Below are 21,188 nucleotides of genomic sequence, written 5' to 3'. Positions count from 1 at the left end.
AATGAGTCTGTTATAGACAGCATATTGTATGCTTTTTTACTTAAACTACTCAGGCATCTTATTTCTTTTTCTTTTTATAAATTTATTTATTTTTGAGATAGAGTCTCACTCTGTCAACCAAGCTAGTTTGCAGTGGCATGATTACAGCTCAATGCAGCCTCAACCTCCCAAACTCAGATGATCTCATCTCAGCTTCTCAAGTAGCTGGGCTGCAAATATGTGCCGTCATGCCCAGCTTGTTTTATTGTTTTTGTTTTAGTAGGGACAGAGTTTTGCCATGTTGTACAGTCTGGTCTCAGACTCCTGAGTTAAAGTGATCAGCCCCCCTGGGCCTCCCAAAGTCCTGGGATTACATTTTTTTATGAAGTAGTTTAATTAATTTATATTTAAAATGATTGCTTAAAGAAATAAAGTTACTATTACCAGTTTCATTGTTATTGTTTTTTTAAAAATATTATTTTTTGTGTATTCTGGGATACATGTATAGGATTTACAAGTTTGTTACATAGGTAAACATGTCCCATAGTGGTTTACTGCACCTATCAATCCATCACTTAGGTATTAAACCCTGCATGCATTGGCTATTTTTCTTGATGCTGTTTCCCCCACTCTGACAGGTTCCAGTGTATGTTGTTCCCCTCTGTGTGTCCATGTTTGTTTTTTTGTTTTTGAGACAGAGTCTCCTTCTGTCGCCAGGCTGGAGTGCTATGGCATGATCTCAGCTCAGTGCAACCTCCGACCCCCTGGTTCAAGCGATTCTCCTGCCTCAGCCTCCCAAGTAGCTGGGATTACAGGCACGCACCTAATAATGCTCAGCTAATTTTTGTATTTTTAGTAGAGATGGGGCTTCACCATGTTGGCCAGGATGGTCTTGATCTCCTGACCTCGTGATCTGCCCACCTTAGCCTCCCAAAGTGCTGGGATTACAGGTATGAGCCACTGTGCCTGGCCCATGTGTTCTTATTGTTCAGTTCCCACTTATGAGTGAGAACATGTGGTTTTTGGTTTTGTGTTCCTGCATTAGTTTGCTGAGGATAATGGTTTTCAGCTCCATCCATGCCTTTGCAAAGTACATGATCTTATTCTTTTTTATGGTTGCATAGTATTCCATAGTGTATATGTACCACATTTTCTTTATCCAGTCTACTATTGATGGGTGTGTGGGTTGATTCCATGTCTTTCCTATTGTAAATAGTGCTGCAATGAACATACACATCCACATACCTTTATAATATAATTATTTATATTCCTTTGGGTATATATCCAGTAATGGGATTGCTGGGTCAAATGGTATTTCTGGTTCTAGGTCCTTGAGGAATTCCCATACTGTCTTCCACAATGATTGAACTAACTTACGTTCCCACTGACAGTGTAAAAGTATTTCTGTTTCTCCACAGCCTCACCAGCATCTGTTGTTTCTTGACTTTTTAATAATCATTATTCTTACTGGCATAAGATGGTATCTAATTCTGGTTTTGATTTGCATTTCTCTAATGATCCCTGATGTTGAGCTTTGTTTGCTTTTTGGCCATATAAATGTATTCTTTTGAGAAGTGTCCATGTTCTTTGCCCACTTTTTAATGGGGTTGTTTGTTTTATTCTTATAAATTTCCTTAAGTTCCTTTTAGACTCTGGATATTAACGTTTGTCAGATGAATAGGTTGCAAAAATGTTCTCCGATTCTGTTCACTCTGTTGATAGTTTTTTTGTTGTTGTTGTGGAGAAGGTTTTTAGTTTAATTAGATTCTATTTGTCAAGTTTTGCTTTTGTTGCAGTTGCTTTTGACGTTTTCATGATGAAATCTTTATCCATGCCTATGTCCTGAATGGTATTGCCTAGATTTTCTTCTAGGGTTTTTATAGTTTTGGGTTTCACATTTAAGTCTTTAATCCATCTTGAGTTAATTTTTGTACAGGTGTAAGGAAGGGTTCCCATTGCAGTTTTCTGCATATGGCTAGCTGGTTCTCCCAACACCATTCATTAAATAGGGAGTTTGTTCCTCATTGCTTGTTTTTGTCAGATTTTTCAAAGATTAGATGGTTGTAGATAAGCAGTCATTTATGAGTTCTGCATTCTTTTTCATTGGTCTATGTGTATGTTTTTATACCAGTACCAGGCTGTTTTGGTTACTATAGCCTTGTGGTATAGTTTGAAGTCAGATAGCATGATGCCTCCAGCTTTGTTCTTTTTGCTTAGAATTGTCTTGACTATATGGGGTCTTTTGGGTTCCATATGAATTTTAAAATGGTTTTTTCTAATTCTGTGAAAGATGTCAGTAATAGTTTAGTGGGATAAGCATTGAATTACTTTTGGCAGTATGACTGTTTTTACAATATTGATTCTTTCTATCTTTTCCATTTATTTGTGTCCTCTCTGATTTTCTTGAGCAGTGGTTTGTGTTCTTCCTAAAGAGGTCCTTCACTTCCCTTGTTAGCTCTATTCCTAGATATTTTATTCTTTTTTGTAGCAATTGTGGATGGAAGTTCATTCATGATATGGCTCTCTGCTTGTTTATTGTTAATGTATTGAAATGCTTGTAATTTTTGCACATCGATTTTGTATCCTGAGACTTTGATGAAGCATCTTATCAGCTGAAGAAGCTTTTGGGCTGACACTGGGGCATTCTAGATATGGTATCATGTCATCTGGAAACAGAGACAGTTTGACTTCCTATTTGAATACCCCTTATTTATTTTTCTTGCCTGATTTTCCTGGCCAGAACTTCCAATACTCTGTTGGATAAGAGTGGTGAGAGAGGGCATTCTTGTTGTGCCAGTTTTCAAGGGGAATGCTTCCAGCTTTTGCCCTTTCAGTATGATATTGGCTGTGGGTTTGTCATAAATGACTCTTATTATTTTGAGGTATGTTCCATAAATACCTAGTTTATTGAGCATTTTTAACATGAAGGTATGTTGAATTTGATCAAAGACCTTTTCTGCATCTATTGAGATAAACATAAGGATTTTGGTTTTAGTTCTGTTTATATGATGAATTATATTTATTGATTTGTTTATGTTGAAAAAGCCTTGTATCCCAGGGATGAAGCTGACTTGATTGCGGTGCATAAGCTTTTTGATGTGCTGCTAGATTTGGTTTGCCAGTATTTTATTGAGAATTTTTGCATCAATGTTTATCAGAGATATTGGCTTGAAGTTTCTTGTTGTTGTTGTTGTTGTTGTTATATCTTTGCCAGACCTTGGTACCAGAATGATGCTGATCTTATAAAATGAGTTAGAGTGAAGTCCCTCTTTTTCTATCATTTGGAATAGTTTCAGAAGAAATGGTACCAACTCCTCTTTGTACCTCTGGTAGAATTCAGCTGTAAATCCATCTGCCCCTGGGCATTTTTAGTTTGTAGGCTATTTATTACTTGCTCAACTTGAGAACTTGTTATTGGTCTATTCAGGGATTCAAATTTTCCTTGGTTTGGTCTTGGGAGGGTGTGTGTGTCCAGTAATTTATCTATTTCTTCTAGATTTTTCAGTTTATGTGCATAGAGGTGTTTATAATATTTTCTGATGGTTCATATTTCTGTGGGGTCAGTGGTGGTATCTTCTTTATCATTTTGTATTGTATCTATTTCTTCTCTCTTTTGTTCTCCATTACTCTAGCTAGTGTTCTATCTATTTTATTAATGTTTTTTTAAAAATAGCTCCTGGATTCACTGATTTTTTGAAGGGTTTTTTGTCTCTATCTCTGTCTCTTTCTCTATCTCAGTTTCACTCGGATTCTGGTTATTTCTTGTCTTCTGTTAGCTTTGGGGTTTGTTTGCTCTTGGTTCTCTTGTTCTTTTAGTTGTGATGTTAGGGTGTCAAGTTGAGATCTTTTCCAGCTTTTCGACGTGGCTATGTAGTGGTATAAATTTTCCCCTTAACACTGCTTTAGCTGTGTTCTAGAGATTCCAGTACATAGTCTCTTTGTTCTCATTGGTTTCAAATAATTTCTTGGTTTCTGATTTAATTTTATTATTTACCCAGAAGTCATTCAGGAGCAGGTTGTTCAATTTCCATGTACTTGTGTAGTTTTGAGTGAGTTTCTTACTCTCAAGTTCCAATTTGATTACACTGTGGTCTGAGAGACTGTTAGGATTTCAGTTGTTTTGCATTTGCTAAGGAGTGTTCCTTCCAATTATGTGATCAGTTTTAAAGTAAGTGCCATGTGGCACTTAGGAGAATGTGTATTGTGTTGTTCTTGGCTGGAAAGTTCTGTAGATATCTGTCAGGTCCATTTGACCCAAAGCTGAGTTCAAGTCCTGAATATCTTTGTTACTTTTCTGTCTCAATTATTGGTCTAATATTGGCAGTAGGGTGTTAAAGTCTCCCACTATTATTGTGTGGGAGTTTGTTTAAGTCCCTTTGTGTAAGTCTCTAAGAATGTGTTTTATAAATCTGCATGCTCCTTGAATTGATTCCTTTAGCATTATATAATGCCCTTCTTTTTCTGTTTTGATCTTTGTTGGTTTAAAGTCTATTTTGTTAGAAACTACAATTGCAACTCCTCTTTTTTTCTTTTATTTGCTTGATGAATTTTCCTCCATTCCTTTATTTTAAGCCTGTGTGTGTCTTTGCATGTGAGATGGGTTTCTTGAATATGGCACACCAATGGGTCTTGACTCTTTAACCAGCTTGACATTAGGTGTCTTTTAATGAGGGCATTTAGCCCATTTAAATTTAAGATTAGGCCAGGCACGGTGGCTTATGCCTGTAATCCCAGCACTTTGGGAGGCTGAGGCAGGTGAATCACCTGAGGTCAGGAGTTCAGGACCAGCCTGGCCAACATGGCAAAACCCCACCTCTACTAAAAATATAAAAATTAGCCTGTCATAGTGGTGCACATCTGTAATCCCAGCTGCTCGGGAGGCTGAGGCAGAATTGCTTGAATCTGGGAGGCAGATGTTGCAGTTAGCCAAGATTGTGCACTGCACTCCAGCCTGGGTGACAGAACAAGACTCCATCTAAAAAAAAAAAAAAAGTTTAAGGTTAATATTGCTATGTATGAATTTGATCCTGTTTTCATGGTGCTAGCTGGTTATTTTGAAGACTCTTTGATGTAGTTTTTTCATAGTGTCATTGGTCTTTGTACTTCAGTGTGTTTTTGCAGTGGCTAGTAATGGTTTTTTTTTCTTTCCATGTTTAACCCTTCTCTCAGGAGCTCTTGCAAGGCAGGCCTGGTGGTGATGAATTCCCTCAGCATTTGCTTGTCTGAAAATGATTGTAATCCTCCTTTATTTATGAAGCTTAGTTTTCCTGGATATTCTTGTCTGGAAATTCTTTTCTTTAAGAATGTTGAGTAGTGGCCCCCAATCTCTTACGACTTGTAGGGTTTCTGCTTAAAGGTCTGTTGTTAGTCTGACCAACTTTTGTCTGTAGGTGATGTGGCCTTTCTCTCTGGCTGCCTTATCATTTATTCCTGAATTTCAGTCTTGAAGAATCTGATGATTTTGTGTCTTGGGGATGATCTTCTCATGGAGTATCTTACTGGGGTTTTCTGGATTTTTTGATTTTGAATGTTGGCCTTTCTTGTTATGTTGGAAAAGTTCTGGATGATATCCTAAAGGATGTTTTCTAACTTGGTTCCATTCTCCCTATCCAAGGTACCCCAGTCAGTCATAGGTTCAGTCTTTTTATATAATCTCATAGACCTCGGAGCTTTCTTTCATTCCTGTTCTTTTTTCTTCAATCTTGTCTGCCTGTTTTATTTCGGCAAGATAGTCTTCAAACTCCGAAGTTCCTTCCTCAGCTTGGTCTACATGGTTATTGATACTTGTGGTTGCACTGTGAAGTTCTGATGTTGTGTTTTTCAGTTCCATCAGGTCATTTATGTTCCTTTCTAAATTGGTTGTTTTGGTTAACAGCTCCTGTCATGTTTTTCATGGTTGTTAGCTTCTTTGTATTGGGTTAGAACATACTCCATTAGTTCAGCAAAGTTCATCATTAACCACCTTCTGAAGCCTACTTTTGTCAATGTATCCACCTCAGCTTCTGCCCAGTTCTGTGCCCTTGCTGGAGATATGCTAGCTGGGATCATTTGGTGAAGAGGCGGCACTCTGGCTTTTTAAGTTTTCAGCATTTTTTGATTTATTCTTTTCATCTTTGTGAGATTTTCTAGCTTGCATCTTTGAGGCTGCTGACCTTTGGATGGGATTCTTGCGGGGACTTTTTTGTTTGTGCTGTTTTTGTTGTTGCTTTCTGTTTGTTTGTTTTTCTTTTTTTCTTTTTTCTTTTTTTTTGTTTGAGATGGAGTCTCGCTCTGTTGCCCAGGCTGGAGTGCAGTGGTGCGATCTCGGCTCACTGCAAGCTTTGCCTCCCAGGTTCACGCCGTTCTCCTGCCTCAGCCTTCCGAGTAGCTGTAACTACAGGCACCCACCACAATGCCTGGCTAATTTTTTGTATTTTTAGTAGAGACAGGGTTTCACCGTGTTAGTCAGGATGGTGTCGATCTGCTGACCTCGTGATCTTCCCGCCTCGGCCTCTTAAAGTGCTGGGATTACAGGCGTGAACCACCGCACCCGGCCTCTGTTTGTTTCTCTAACCATCAGGCCACTTTTCTGTAGCACTGCTGTGATTTGCTTGGGATCTACTTCAGACCCTATTTGCCTGGGTTTCTCCCACACCTGGAGGTGTCAACCAGTGGAGCCTGCAGAATAGCAGAGATGACTGCTTGCTCCTTCCTCTGGGATCTTTGTCCCAGAAGGGGAATGACCCGATGACAGTGGGAACACTCCTTTATAAGTTATCTGATGATGTCTGTTGCGGGGGGTCTCACCCAGTCAGGATGTGTGAGATCTGGGAACCACTTAACAAAGCACTCTGGCTGCCCCTTGGTGGAGTGGCTGTGCTGCACTGGGGGAAATTCCGTACATCTGTACTGCCCGGATTGCTCAGAGCCAGCAGGGGGAAAGACTAAGTCTGTTGATCTGCAGAAACTACCTCATTGTTCCTGTTTTATGTGTTTCTTGTAGATAAGTTTTTTCTCATTTCCTGTTTTACTACCTTAATTTTTGTTTATTTTAACTTTATTGTTACATGCCTTATTTTTTCATTTTGATTTGCATACTTTCTATAAATATGTAATCATCTTGAAGTATATTGTAATTATCTTAAAATGGAGATTACATAAAACATCTTAAAGTTAAAAAAATAAGGCCAGGCATGGTGGCTCACACCTGTAATCACAGCACTGTGGGAGGCTGAGGTGGATGGATCACCTGAGGTCAGGAGTTTGAGACCAGCCTGGCAACATGGTGAAACTCCGTCTCTATAAAAATACAAAAATTAGCTGGGTGTGGTGGTGGGCATCTGAGACTGAGGCAGGATATCTACAGAACCTTAATGGTTTTATGTACCATTATTATGATAGTAAAAAATTCTGTCTGTATATTTACATTTAATAGAGAGCTTTATATTTACATATGGTTTTATGATGCCATCTAGCATCATTTTATTTTTCAACATAATGGATTCATTTTAGCATTTGTGTTTGTTTATGTGCAGAGTATGTGTTTCTCAGACTGGATCTTGAACTCCTGGTCTCAGGAGATCTGACTACCTTGGCTTCCTAAAGCTGTAGAATTACAGGCATGAGCCACTGTGTCTGGCTACCATGTACCATTTCTTGTAGGACTGTGCTAGTTGTAATGAACACCCTGAAATTTAATTTAGGAAAGTCTTTATTTTTATTTTGTTTTTCAAGGAAAATTACTTTGAATTGAGTATTATTGGTTAGAATTTTTTTATTACATCAAAATTTGGGAAGTTCTCAGCTTTCTTTTTCTTTAATTTACCTCTGTATTACTTTTTCCCTATATTCATCTTCTAAGATTTATTTCATGAATATATTGATGTACTTGATGGTGTCCAATAAGTTTTACATTCCATATTTTTCTTTTGTTTTGCGATTTTATATTTTTATGTTATATATTTTAGGGTATGCCACTTCACACCAGTTAAGTGTGTTTTGATGTTTTTGTTTATATTATAATTGTGTATGACAATGTTTAACTCTGTGCAATTTAAGGCAGTTTGGAGCAGAATCAAATACAAATCAGCCATATGTCTATTGCCAATGTAATTATCTCTGTTTGTTTCCCTGTATAAATATTATCTCTGTATTTTTTATGACATGTATTTGTTATGTAGGTTTGTTGTAAATGGTTGTTCAGTCTTGTCTAGGTGAGCAGTCATCTCCTAATTTCAATATCTATTGTGAACCTATATTATTTTTGTGTGGGAGAAACACTCTTGGATTTGAAGATTATATACAAATTATCATAACTTTGTATCTTTTTTAGGTATTTATTTTTACTTGTCAGAACCACATATCAAAATTTATTATCAAACATTTTTAAATATGCTGTTTAGGCCAGGTGCAATGGCTCACGCTTGTAATCCCAGGTCTTTGGGAGACAAGGCTGGCGGATTGCCTGAGGTCAGGAGTTCGAGACCAGCCTGGCTAACATGGTGAAACCCTGTCTCTACTAAAAATACAAAAATTACCCAGGCATGGTGGTGCCTGTAGTCCCGCTACTCAGGAAGCTGAGGCAGGAGACTCACTTGAACCTGGGAGGTGGAGGTTGCAGTGAGCTGAGATCACGCCAATGCACTCCATCCTAGAGCAAGATTCCATCTTTGAAAAAAATAAAATATGCTGTTTAGTCTTATTAATTATATGACAATGTTATGCAACTTATCTCTAGAACATTTGTATGTTGCAAAGCTAAATCTCAATACACATTAAACAAGAACCAATTTTTCTGATTTTCTGGCACTTTGCAAACACCACTCTGTTTTCTTTTTCTAAGAGTATAACTGCTTCATATATCTCCTACAGTCTCTTTTTGTGGCTGACTCATTTCATTTTGCATAATGTCATCAAGGTTTATCTTTATAGTTGTTAGAATATTTTTGGCTTTTTAAGTCCTAGGTGATATTCCAATATTTTTATATTTTAAATTATATCTACTGAATAATTTGGAGACAGAAATTTGCATTCCTTTTACCTATTGGCTTTCAGTAACAATACTGCAATAATTATGGGTAGGCAAATAACTTCATATGGCCATCCATGTGAACATTTATATATGTGCTAACTTCTATTTTATTAGTTCACTTTTTTTTTTTTTTTTTTTTTTTGAGACGGAGTCTCGCTCTGTCGCCCAGGCTGGAGTGCAGTGGCCGGATCTCAGCTCACTGCAAGCTCCGCCTCCCGGGTCTATGCCATTCTCCTGCCTCAGCCTCCCGAGTAGCTGGGACTACAGGCGCCCGCCACCTCACCCGGCTAGTTTTTTGTATTTTTTAGTAGAGACGGGGTTTCACCGTATTTAGCCAGGCTGGTCTCGATCTCCTGACCTTGTGATCCGCCCATCTCGGCCTCCCAAAGTGCTGGGATTACAGGCTTGAGCCACCGCGCCCGGCCTAGTTCACTTTTTTTTGAGACAGAGTCTCGCTTTGTCACCCAGGCTGGAGGGCAGGGGCGCAATCTTGGCTGACTGCAACCCCTGCTTCCCAGTTCAAGCGATTCTCCTGCCTCAGCCTCTTGAGTAGCTGGGACTACAGGCTCATGCCACCAAGCCCAGCTAATTTTTTAATTTTTAGTAGAGACAAGGTTTCACCATGTTGGCCAGGATGGTCTCAATCTCTTAACCTTGTGATCCACCTGCATTGGCCCCCAAAGTCCTGGAATTACAGGCGTGAGCCACCATGCCCAGCCTATTAGTCTACTTTTTAGCCATTGTACTCATACCAAATTGTTTTTATTCTGTAACTTTGTAATGTATTTTGAAATCAGGAACTATAATGACTTCAACATTGTTCCCTTTTTTTTTTTTTGAAGACTTTGGGTACTTTATTGTCTTTTGAGAGTCCGTATACTACTTTTGGAGTTGCTGTTTCTATTTCCTCAAAAATGCAATGAGAAATTTTTAAAAAATTGCATTAAATCTCTGTATTACATTGAGCAGTATGGACATCTTCAAAATATTATTTCAGCCTTTGAACAGGAGCATGCTGTAGAGTGTGTTTAATATCTATATAGTTGTAAATTTTTCAGGTTTTGCCTGTTTTATACTCATTTCATTTTGGTCATAGAATGTAATTCATAAATTTTCAGTTTTAAAAAATTTGTTAGCACTTCTTTTTTTGCCTACCAGATGGTCTATCAAGGAGAATGTTGTATGAGCTATTGAGAAGGGCATGCATCCTGATATTGTTGAGGCGTCTTCTCTATACCTCTGTTAGAAATAATTGTTTTATACTGCCTTCAAGTCCTCTCTTCACTTACTAATATTCTGTCTTGTATTATTTTTATTACAGAAAGTTGGGTATTGAAATGTCCTACCATAATTATATTACTGTCTAGGTGTTTTTTCCATTCTGTAAATATTTGCTATATATATCTGGAAACTTAACGTGAGATACAAACACACACAAACACATATATATACATAGGCTCCCAGTAAATGAACGTATTGTTGTTTAATGTCCTTCTTTGTCTCTTTGCAGTTTTGACTTAAAGTATATTTTATAAAATGTGACAGTTTTTGACTTAAGATGTAGCTTGTGTAATATTATTTTGGCCTCTTCAGCTCTCATTTGGTTAATATTTGTATGGAATGTCTAAATCCATCTTGCCACTTTCAGTCCTTTTTTATCATTAGATTTTAGCTGACTGTTGTAGAAAGGCAAGTTGGATCTTGGTGTGAGAAACCAACTCACACATCCAAACCCAAAGAATGGACTCAGAGACCTGGAGAACAGCAAAAGTGAGACTTAATGACAGTCTTGCAAGATTGAGTGTCTGGCATGCAGGCACACACAGCACAGTTTCAGCAAACAATTTGTCTCTTAGCGCACAGGCCCCTCCCCCAGTTCCTCATAGACTGACTACTATGGGGCCACAATCTTCCCAGATGTCACCTATTGGCAAGGGCTTTAGGTGTTTCCTTTTGTGTTGTCTTGTTGCATTTTGTTGCAGCCCAAAATGCATCGCAACTGTTCAGAACTCTTCAGACATTTGACTTGTGGCCCTAGTGGCTGCACTTAGCTGATAAGAAAGGGTACAATTATCTATGTTGCAAATTAACCTAAATTTTTTAGTGGGATGGGGAGGGGGTAGTTGCAAGGGCCCTGACCCATTGGTGCCTGGCTGCTGGGTAAAAGAGAAGGCAGTAAGGAGGTAGCTGGTGACTCAGTACACTCTGCTGCTTTATCACTTTATTTCCATGTAACCTGCTTAAAACGCACTTAGAATTGAGAACGGACTATCACATATAGGTTATTTTCTACATTGGTTTTTTATTTTTATTTTTATTTTTGAGACAAAGTCTCACTATGTCCTCCAAGCTGGAGTGCAATGGCATGATCTTAGCTCACTGTAACTTCCGCCTTCCAGGTTCAAGTGATTCTCCTGTCTCAGCCTCCCGAATAGCTGGGATTACAGGTGGGTACCACCACACCCAGCTAATTTTTGTATTTTTGTTAGAGATGGTGTTTCACCATGTAGGCCAGGCTGGTCTCAAACTCCTGACCTCAGGTGATCTGCCCATCTTGGCCTCTGAAAGTGCTGGGATTACAGGCTTCAGCCACCGCACCCAGCCACATTTTTTTTTTTTTTTAGATGGAGTCTCCCTCTGTCTCCCAGGCCGGAGTGCAGTGGCGCGATCTCGGCTCACTGCAAGCTCCACCTCCCGGGTTCACGCCATTTTCCTATCTCAGCCTCCCGAGTAGCTGGGACTACAGGTGCCCACCACCACGTCCGGCTAATTTTTTGTATTTGTAGTAGAGAGGGGGTTTCTCTGTGTTAGCCAGGATGGTCTCAATCTCCTCACCTCGTGATCCGCCTGCCTTGGCCTCCCAAAGTGCTGGGATTACTGGTGTGAGCCACCGTGCCTGGCCCCAAAATTTTTTTAATAAATCACTTTATTGAACGTATGTCTCTTGATTGGAAAGTTAGTTATATATATGTATGTGTATATATATAAACTCTGAAACAGACTTATTAATGTTATTTTGTTGTTTGATTCTTGTATCTTTGTCTCTCATTCTCTCTTTTTTTTTTTTTTGAGACGGAGTCTCGCTCTGTCGCCCAGGCTAGAATGCAGTGGCCAGATCTCGGTTCACTGCCAGCTCCACCTCCCGGGTTCACGCCATTCTCCTGCCTCAGCCTCCCGAGTAGCTGGGAATACAGGCGCCCGCCACCATGCCCTGCTAATTTTTTTGTATTTTTAGTAGAGATAGGGTTTCACCATGTTAGCCAGAATGGTCTTGATCTCTGGACCTCGTGATCCGCCCATCTCGGCCTCCCAAAGTGCTGGGATTACAGGCGTAAGCCACTGTGCCGGGCCTCATTTTCTCTCTTAATTTGTGTCTTTTTTATGTTTTTGTTGATATATGTTTACTTCTTTCTTATTTTGTTTTATGTATCTATACAAATATATTCTTTGTGCTATCTTGGGGATTACATAACACCTCTAAAAGATACAACAATATATTTCAGTCTGGTAAAAAGAAAAAAACTTCAGTTGCATGCAAATGTTTTTTCTCATTACATCTGCCCTCAAAGTTTTCATTGATGTTTGAATTATATTTTTTAATGTTGTATATTCACTAACAAGATGTTTATAATGATTTCTATGCTTTTAATTTTCAAATTTTAGAGAATAATTAAAAATGTTTTCTGTACCATTATAATAATTCTTAAAAATTCAATTTTTGTGTTTGTGGATATCTTTTCCAGAAAATAATGTATTTTTCTATGACTATGTGTTGTTTCATTGAATACTGTTATTTTCAGTAGAAGCAACTGCTTTTAGCACCTTTTATATGTAGAGCATATGGAGTGCCAATACACTTTTTCAGAATTTGGTTATTTTTGAAGGTTTTGTTTTTTTTATTCAGCAGGACATATTTGCTGATGGTATTATACTCACTTGATAGTTATTTTTTTCAGGACTTTGACTATATCAGTACCCTTCTGGCCTGCAAAATTTTTGTTGACAATTCACTGGCTATCTCATAAGACTATGCTTGCAAATGATACATCACTTTTATCTTGCAGTTTCCAAGAGGCTGTTTTTGCATGTGACTTTTGAAATTGTGCTTACATATATGTTTGTTATAAGTATCTTTGTGTATAGCCTAGTTTGTTTTTTGAGCTTCTTCATTTTTTATGTCATTTTTTTCTTTCAGGATTTTTCAGTTAGTCTTTTTGATATTTTTTGCTGTCATAATTTCTGTTTTTCTGATATTTTACATATTTTTGTTCTTACCCTCATTTTTCTGATTTTCTGTAGTTCTCACTGTAGTTCTCATTTTCTGTTTCACTCACTGAGTATTCAATTTGTTTTCAATTTTTAAAATTAATACGTACATTTTTTATGGTTTCTCTCTGAAACTTTTATAACATTTTTGATAAAACCATATTGCCTTATTTTGTATGCATTTGTAATCTTTGATTGAAATTTGGACATTAAAAAATGCTACCTGTCACAATCTTTATAATGTAGCTTTGTCCTGGCATAGTCTGAACAATTGTCTTGATTAGAGATCCTGGGAGTCTCTCAAACATGTTCCTATTATGTGTCTTATCTACAATTTTGTGTTTATTTTTTAATTAAAGGAGTTTGTGTTTCTTCTTTTTTTAGTTTTTTTTGAGACAGAGTCTTGCTCTGTCTCCCAGACTGGAGTGCAGTGGCGCAATCTTGGCTCCCTGCACCCTGCACCTCCTGGGTTCAAGCGATTCTCCCGCCTCAGCCTCCAAAGTAGCTGGGAATACAGGTGCACACTCTCACACCTGGCTACTTTTTTTTTTTTTTAAGTAGAGATGGAGTTTCACCATGTTGGTCAGGTTGGTCTCAAACTTGTGACCTCAAGTGATCCACCAGCCTCAGCCTCCCAAAGTGCTGGAATTACAGGCGTGAACCACCACGCCTGGTTTATTTTTGGTTCTTCTTAATAGTAAGAACTTGCTACACCTGTTTTCTGTGTGTGGAACTGCAGCCTCTCTGCTGCTGTAACATTTAGCTATGGTCTCAGCAGACTTAAACTGTCATTCCCAAGTATACCAGTTTCTTTCAGCAGTATATGTCCATAGGAGACAGAAACCAGTGTCTAGACAGGACCCTAGAAGCAAGTAATAAAGATGTATGTGCCAGTATTTTAATTGTCTTTTAAAGAAGAAACCACACCTTGGCAGTTTACTTCGAAAGGCACGGTTATATTGGGGAGCAGGAAGAGCTGTGTTGGGTAAATGTAACAGACTTTTCTTTTTCTTCTATGTCACTCTCTATGTTGTGCTCAGCTGGGGCATTTCACACATGTAACTTATTTATACATTTTCCTCAGATGTATTTTTGTTGTATGTTTTTGTTACATTTACATGTCCATAAAAAATTAGGGTCTTTGGGCCAGGCATGGTGGCCAGTGCGCCAAAGTGCGGTAATCCCAGCACTTTGGGAGGCTGAAGTGGACGCATCACCTGAGGTCAGGAGTTCAAGACCAGACTGGCTAACATGGCAAAACCCCATCTCTACTAAAAATACAAAAATTGGCTGGGCATGGTGGTGCGTGCCTGTAATCCTAGCTACTTTGGAGACTGGGGCAGGAGAACAGCTTGAGCCTGGGAGACAGAGGTTGCAGTGAGCCGAGATCATGCCATTGCACTCCATCCTGGGCTACAGAATGAGACTCCGTCTCAAAAAAAAAAAAAAAAATTAGGGCCTTTGTTCTTTTGCTTTGCCATCTTGTTTATGTAGTTTGTATAATTTTATGGGTTACATTTGTAAAGCATATTCATCTGAGTCTAGTAAATGGAGTAATTTGTTATTTTTATTTCTTTCAGTTATATATTCTCATTTTGCCCAAGACCTTTGGCCAGAGCAGGGCATAAAAGATTCTTTCCAAGAAGTCATATTGAGAAGATATGGAAAAGGTGGACATGAAGATTTACAGTTAAGAACAGACTGTAAAAGTGTGGATGAGTGTAATCTGCACAAAGAATGTTATAATGAACTAAACCAGTGTTTGACAACTACCCAGAGTGAAATATTTCAATGTGATAAATATGTGAACGTCTTTTATACATTTTCAAATTCAAATATACATAAGATAAGACATACAGGAAAGAAGCCTTTCAAATGTAAAAAATGTGACAAATCGTTTTGCATGCTTTTACACCTAACTCAACATAAAAGAATTCATATTAGGGAAAATTCTTACCAATGTGAAGAATGTGGTAAAGTCTTTAACTGGTTCTCAACCCTTACTAGACACAGAAGAATTCATACTGGAGAGAAACCCTACAAATGTGAAGAATGTGGCAAAGCTTTTAAGCAGTCCTCAACCCTTACTACACATAAGATAATTCATACTGGAGAGAAACCCTACAGATGTGAAGAATGTGGCAAAACCTTTAACCGGTCTTCACACCTTACTACACATAAAAGAATTCATACTGGAGAGAAACCCTACAGATGTGAAGAATGTGGCAGAGCGTTTAACCGGTCCTCACACCTTACTACACATAAGATTATTCATACTGGTGAGAAACCCTACAAATGTGAAGAATGTGGCAAAGCTTTTAACCAATCCTCAACCCTTACTACACATAAGATAATTCATGCTGGAGAGAAACCTTACAAATGTGAAGAATGTGGCAAAGCTTTTTACCGATTCTCATACCTTACTAAACATAAGATAATTCATACCGGAGAGAAGTTCTACAAATGTGAAGAATGTGGCAAAGGCTTTAATTGGTCCTCGACCCTTACTAAACATAAAAGAATTCATACTGGAGAGAAACCCTACAAATGTGAACAATGTGGCAAAGCTTTTAATGAGTCCTCAAACCTTACTGCACATAAGATAATTCATACTGGAGAGAAACCCTACAAATGTGAAGAATGTGGCAAAGCCTTTAACCGGTCCCCAAAACTTACTGCACATAAGGTAATTCATTCTGGAGAGAAACCCTACAAATGTGATAAATGTGGCAAAGCTTTTAACCAATTCTCAAACCTTACTAAACATAAGATAACTCATATTGGAGATACATCTTACACATATCTAGAATGTGATAAAGCCTTTAGCCAGTCTTCAACTCTTACTAAACATAAAGTAATTCATACTGGAGAGAAACCCTACAACTGTGAAGAATACAGCAAAACTTTCAACCAGTCCTCAAACCTTATTGAACAAAGTAATTCATACTGGAGAGAAACGCTACAAATGTGAAGATGTGGCAAAGCCTTTAACCAGTCCTGAATTCTTACTAAACATAAGAAAATTCATACTGAAGAGGAACCCTATGAATGTGAAGAATATGGCAAAGCCTTCAACGAAGTCCTCAATTCTTACCAGACATAAAATAATTCATGGGCTGGGTGTAGTGGCTCACGCCTGTAATCCCAGCACTTTGGGAGGCTGAGACGGGTGAATCACATGAGGTCGAGTGTTCGAGACCAGCCTGACCAACATGGTGAAATCCCGTCTCTACTAAAAATACAAAATTAGCCAGGCGTGGTGGTGCATGCCTGTAATCCCAGCTACTTGGGAGGCTGAGGCAGAAGAATTGCTTGAACCCGGGAGGCAGAGGTTGCAGTGAGCCGAGATCGTGCCATTGCACTCCAGCCTGGGCAACAAGAGTAAAGAGTAACACTCTGTCTCAGGAAGAAAAAAAAAAAAAAAAAAAGATAATTCATACTGAAAAGAAACTCTACAAACTTGAAAGATGTGACAGTGCTTTTGACAACAACTAAAACTTTTTTAAACATAAAAAATCATACTGGTGAGAAATCCTAGAAATGTAAAGAATGTGACAAAGCCTTTAAATGGTTGTCACACTTGATAATAGGTAAGATAGTTCATGCTGAAGAAAACTACAAGTGTGAACAATGGCAAAACTTTTAACGAATGCTCACACCTTATTGCACAGGAGAGCATTTATACTTGAGAAAAATTGTACAAATATAAAGACCATGAAAAAGCCATTAATATCTATTCACATCTTACCACTGGAGAGTTCATACTTAATAAAAGGAATATAAGTGCAATTACCATCAAAAGATCTTTCAGGAAATACAAACCTTTAAAGTGAAGAAGGTATTTATTTTGAAGATGAACATTACAAATGTGAAGAGGGTTGTAGTACCTTTATTTGTATCACAGATTTTATTGTACATATTTTGTACTAGAAGAAAACTCTGAAGTAGTTGCTCAAAGTTTGTTCAACATCAGGGAATTTATATTGAAGAAAAACCTTGCAAATTTAATAAATTTTAAACACTTTTTCAAAAAGTACAGCTTAGAAGACACCAGAGTTCATACTAAAATATATTTTTGCAGATGCAGTAAAAATGAAAATATTTAACCAAAATTAAATCTGTATAAATGTCAGAGAATTTACAGTACAAATATATAAGGCACTGACACTTCAGATATACTAAATCAGAGTGCTGAGTATAGAAAATAAAACTAAAGTTGGGGCCGAATGCAGTGGCTCACATCTGTAATCCAGCACTTTGGGCGGCTGAGGTGGGTGAATCACCTGAGGTCAGGAGTTTGAGACCAGCCTGACCAACATGGAGAAACCGCGGCTCTCCTAAAAATACAAAATTAGCCACGTAGGGTGGTGTATGCCTGTAATTCCAGCTACTCGGGAGGCTGAGGCAGGAGAATTGCTTGAACCTGGGAGGTGGAGGTTGTGGTGAGCCGAGATTGCGCCACTGCACTCCAGCCTGGGCAACAAGAGCGTAACTCTGTCTCAAAAAAAAGGAAAAAAAAGCAACAACTAAAGTTGGTAGAAAAATTATTTGTATGTAACTTTAAAAGGAGTAGGAAGGGTTTTTTGCAGAGTTATGTTCAAAGTATACTTTATTTCTTGAAGAAATTACAGATTTTTTGTAAATAATGATGTAATTCAACTCTCAAAATATTTCCTACTGTTTATTTTGGTTGTATTCACGTGTGAAAGCATGTGATCAGTTATTGCTGCATTAAAAACGTGAGAGTCGGCCGGGCGCGGTGGCTCAAGCCTGTAATCCCAGCACTTTGGGAGGCCGAGACGGGCGGATCACGAGGTCAGGAGATCGAGACCATCCTGACTTAACACGGTGAAACCCCATCTCTACTAAAAAAAAATACAAAAAACTAGCCGGGCGAGGTGGCGGGCGCCTGTAGTCCCAGCTACTCGGGAGGCTGAGGCAGGAGAATGGCGTCAACCTGGGAGGCGGAGCTTGCAGTGAGCTGAGATCCGGCCACTGCACTCCAGCCTGAATGGCAGAGCGAGACTCCGTCTCAAAAAAAAAAAAAAAAAAAAAAAACGTGAGAGTCTTTTTTATTAAGTGGCCATTATGATCTTCTCTATGAAAGAGTAAGGACATTAAAATGTAAGATGCATGATGAAAAATTAAGTGAAGTGGCTCTTTGTGGTTAACTTATATTGAATGATGCATTAGGTAGGTGTTCACAGTAATATGATTTTGCATTATGAGAAGAAAACATTTTTAATTTTACTTAAAATTAAATGAAAATAAATTAGTATATTATTGTACTAATTGTACTTTTGTATAATAAAATCCAGTATATTTTAAAAAGTTAGATTATGTGTGAATAATATTTTAATCCAATATTTTTAACATGTTAAATACTATTGTGCATTTAATGAAGTGTTATTATGCCACGAACCTTAACCTGTTCCACTTTACTTAAGGGTATAGATGAAAGATCAAAACAATAAGGGGCCAGGCGCAGTGGTTCACGCCTGTAATCCCAGCACTTTGGGAGGCCAAGGCGGATGAATTACGAGGTCAGGAGTTCGAGACCAGCCTGGCCAACATGGTGAAACCCCGTCTCTACTAAAAATACAAAAATTAGCCTGTCGTGGTGGCTGGTGCCTGTAATCCCAGCTACTTGGGAGGCTGAGGCAGAAGAATCGCTTAAAACCATAAGACAGAGGTTGCAGTGAGCTGAGATCGTGCCACTGCGCCTGGATTAACATCTCAAGTTATCTCTTTTGTCAGTGGGTTTAAACCACAAATTAGTTAAAGAATATTGTTTCTGTAGGTTAAATTTTTCTTTTTCAATCATTTCAATTTATTTTTAAAATTTTTTGTGGGTACCTAATATGAGTATATATTTATGCCATATTTATGCATATTTTGATGCAGGAGTAAAATATATAATCACATCAGGGCAAATGGGGTATCCATCACCTCTAGCATTTATCCTTTGTATTACAAACAATCCAGTTCTACACTTTTAGTTATTTTAAAATGCACAATTGTTATTGGTCACAGAGTTATTTTTATGGTCATAATAAAAAATATGCAAGTATAAAATCCATACATTTCTGAGTCCTAAATAAATATTAAATTTTTCTTACATATATTTTTGAACATGTGGCCTGTCTGCCTGCAAACACATACAGACTTTTAGTTTTGATTTACATAGAGTTAAATATATATTAGTCTAAAGATAAACCTTAGCTGTAAGAAAACTATGGAGTATGAGTTTGTACCCATTTTCAGAAAAAAAAGCAATATAGGAACAAAGCAAGTCATTTTAACAAGGTGGCTACTAGAAAACTAAAAACCTCAAAAACGCCAAAAGCAAACGTATACTCTCTACTTTGTATTGAATTTATTACTGTATAATCTATGCCTTATGCTTCCAAATCTCCCGATGCAAATTATCTGTTTATACTTGCCTGGTACTCATGACAGACCTCTAATTTTTTTGTGTTTTTTATATTTTATAGTTTATGAAATATTCATTATATGAGCTGGAATGTGACTATAAGAATAATTTTTATGAAATGTAGTCCATGCAAAATAATTTTTATATGTAATTCCACAATTAGTATTTTGTTACATTTTATTTAGTTAGAACACTCCATTTTGTTTTCAATTGGAGAACTGTATATAAGCTTACTATTCTTTAGTTATTCTTTTTGCTTTTTATAATTGATATAAGTAAATTTATTTATGGAGTCAAATTGTTCAGGTAAATACAAGGGAAGCTTAGTAAGTCATGAAGATGTTTTTGTATGTAAATGTGGAAAGCATATATAGCAGTTCTTGCTGTGTAACATGCTCCAGAAAAAGCCATAAACATTTCTGCTAAAGTTGGTTTGTAACTTCAAGTCAGAGATAGAAAATAGTGGTGAAGAAATAAAACTGATTTTTTATGTGGAGAGGACACTTTTTCCAGGCTGCAAAGCTGAGTGTTGCTGGAATTTAAAAAAAAAAAAAAAATGTAGCCGGGCATGGTGGCTCACACCTACAATCCCAGCACTTTGGGAGGCTAAGACAAGTTGATCACGAGGTCAGGAGTTCAAGACCAGCCTGGCCAAGATGGTGAGACCCCCGTCTCTACTAAAAATACAAAAGTTACCCGGGCATGGTGGTGGGTGCCTGTAATCCCAGCTATTTTGGGGGCTGAGGCAGAGAATCACTTGAACCCGGGAGGTGGAGGTTGCAGTGAGCCGAGGTTGCACCACTGTACTCCAGCCTGGGCGACAGAACGAGACTCTGCCTTTAAAAAAAAAAAAAAAAAAAAAAAAAAAAAGCTGGCCTGGTGCGGTGGCTCACACCTGTAATCGCAGCATTTTGGGAGGTCGAGGTGGGCGGATCACAAGGTCAGGAGATGGAGACCATCCTGGCTAACACAGTGAAACCCTGTTTCTACTAAAAATACAAAAAATTAACTGGGCATGGTAGAGGGGGCCTGTAGTTCCAGCTACTCTAGTTGCAGCTACTCGGGAGGCTGAGGCAGGAGAATGGCGTGAACACGGGAGGCAGAGGTTGCAGTGAACCGAGATCACGCCACTGCTCTCCAGCCTGGGCGACAGAGAGATTCCGTCTCTGGCTCCGTCTCAAAAAAAAAAAAAATGCTGCTTTCATTTTCTTCAGATTTGTTCGTATTATGTGTATTCCAGCTATGTATGCATCACAGCCCTTATTTTTCTATGTTGTGGCTACAGTTTTCTCATTGTTGTCTTCATGCCGTTTCATTTCACATGGTACCTTGTAGATTTTGATAAGAAACTTGGTATTTTTTAATGCCCTGAAAAAATGTTTTTGTTTTCTATTTCTTTAAGATGGAGTTTAGGCCGGGCGCAGTGGCTCACGCCTGTAATCCTAGCACTTTGGGAGGCCGAGGCAGGCAGATCACAAGGTCATGGAGACCATCCTGGCT

The 21,188-nt window shown here is 38.2% G+C and overlaps 1 protein-coding gene across 2 annotated transcripts in view; it reads left to right on the top strand.

The window, feature by feature from the left end:
* ZNF430 (zinc finger protein 430) overlaps positions 1-17,997 on the top strand; it is a 38,634-nt gene extending 20,637 nt beyond the window's left edge. For both annotated transcript variants that reach the window (XM_050769604.1, XM_050769605.1), the window contains exon 5: positions 14,836-17,997. In XM_050769604.1, coding sequence (XP_050625561.1) covers positions 14,836-16,226 — 1,391 coding nt within the window. In that variant the 3' untranslated portion in view covers positions 16,227-17,997. The remainder of the gene's footprint in view (positions 1-14,835) is intronic.
* The last annotated feature ends 3,191 nt before the right edge of the window (positions 17,998-21,188 follow it).

This window comes from Macaca thibetana, chromosome 19, assembly GCF_024542745.1.
Source record: "Macaca thibetana thibetana isolate TM-01 chromosome 19, ASM2454274v1, whole genome shotgun sequence".
Classification (NCBI taxonomy): domain Eukaryota; kingdom Metazoa; phylum Chordata; class Mammalia; order Primates; family Cercopithecidae; genus Macaca; species Macaca thibetana.
This window is presented reverse-complemented; position numbering and strand designations above follow the sequence as displayed.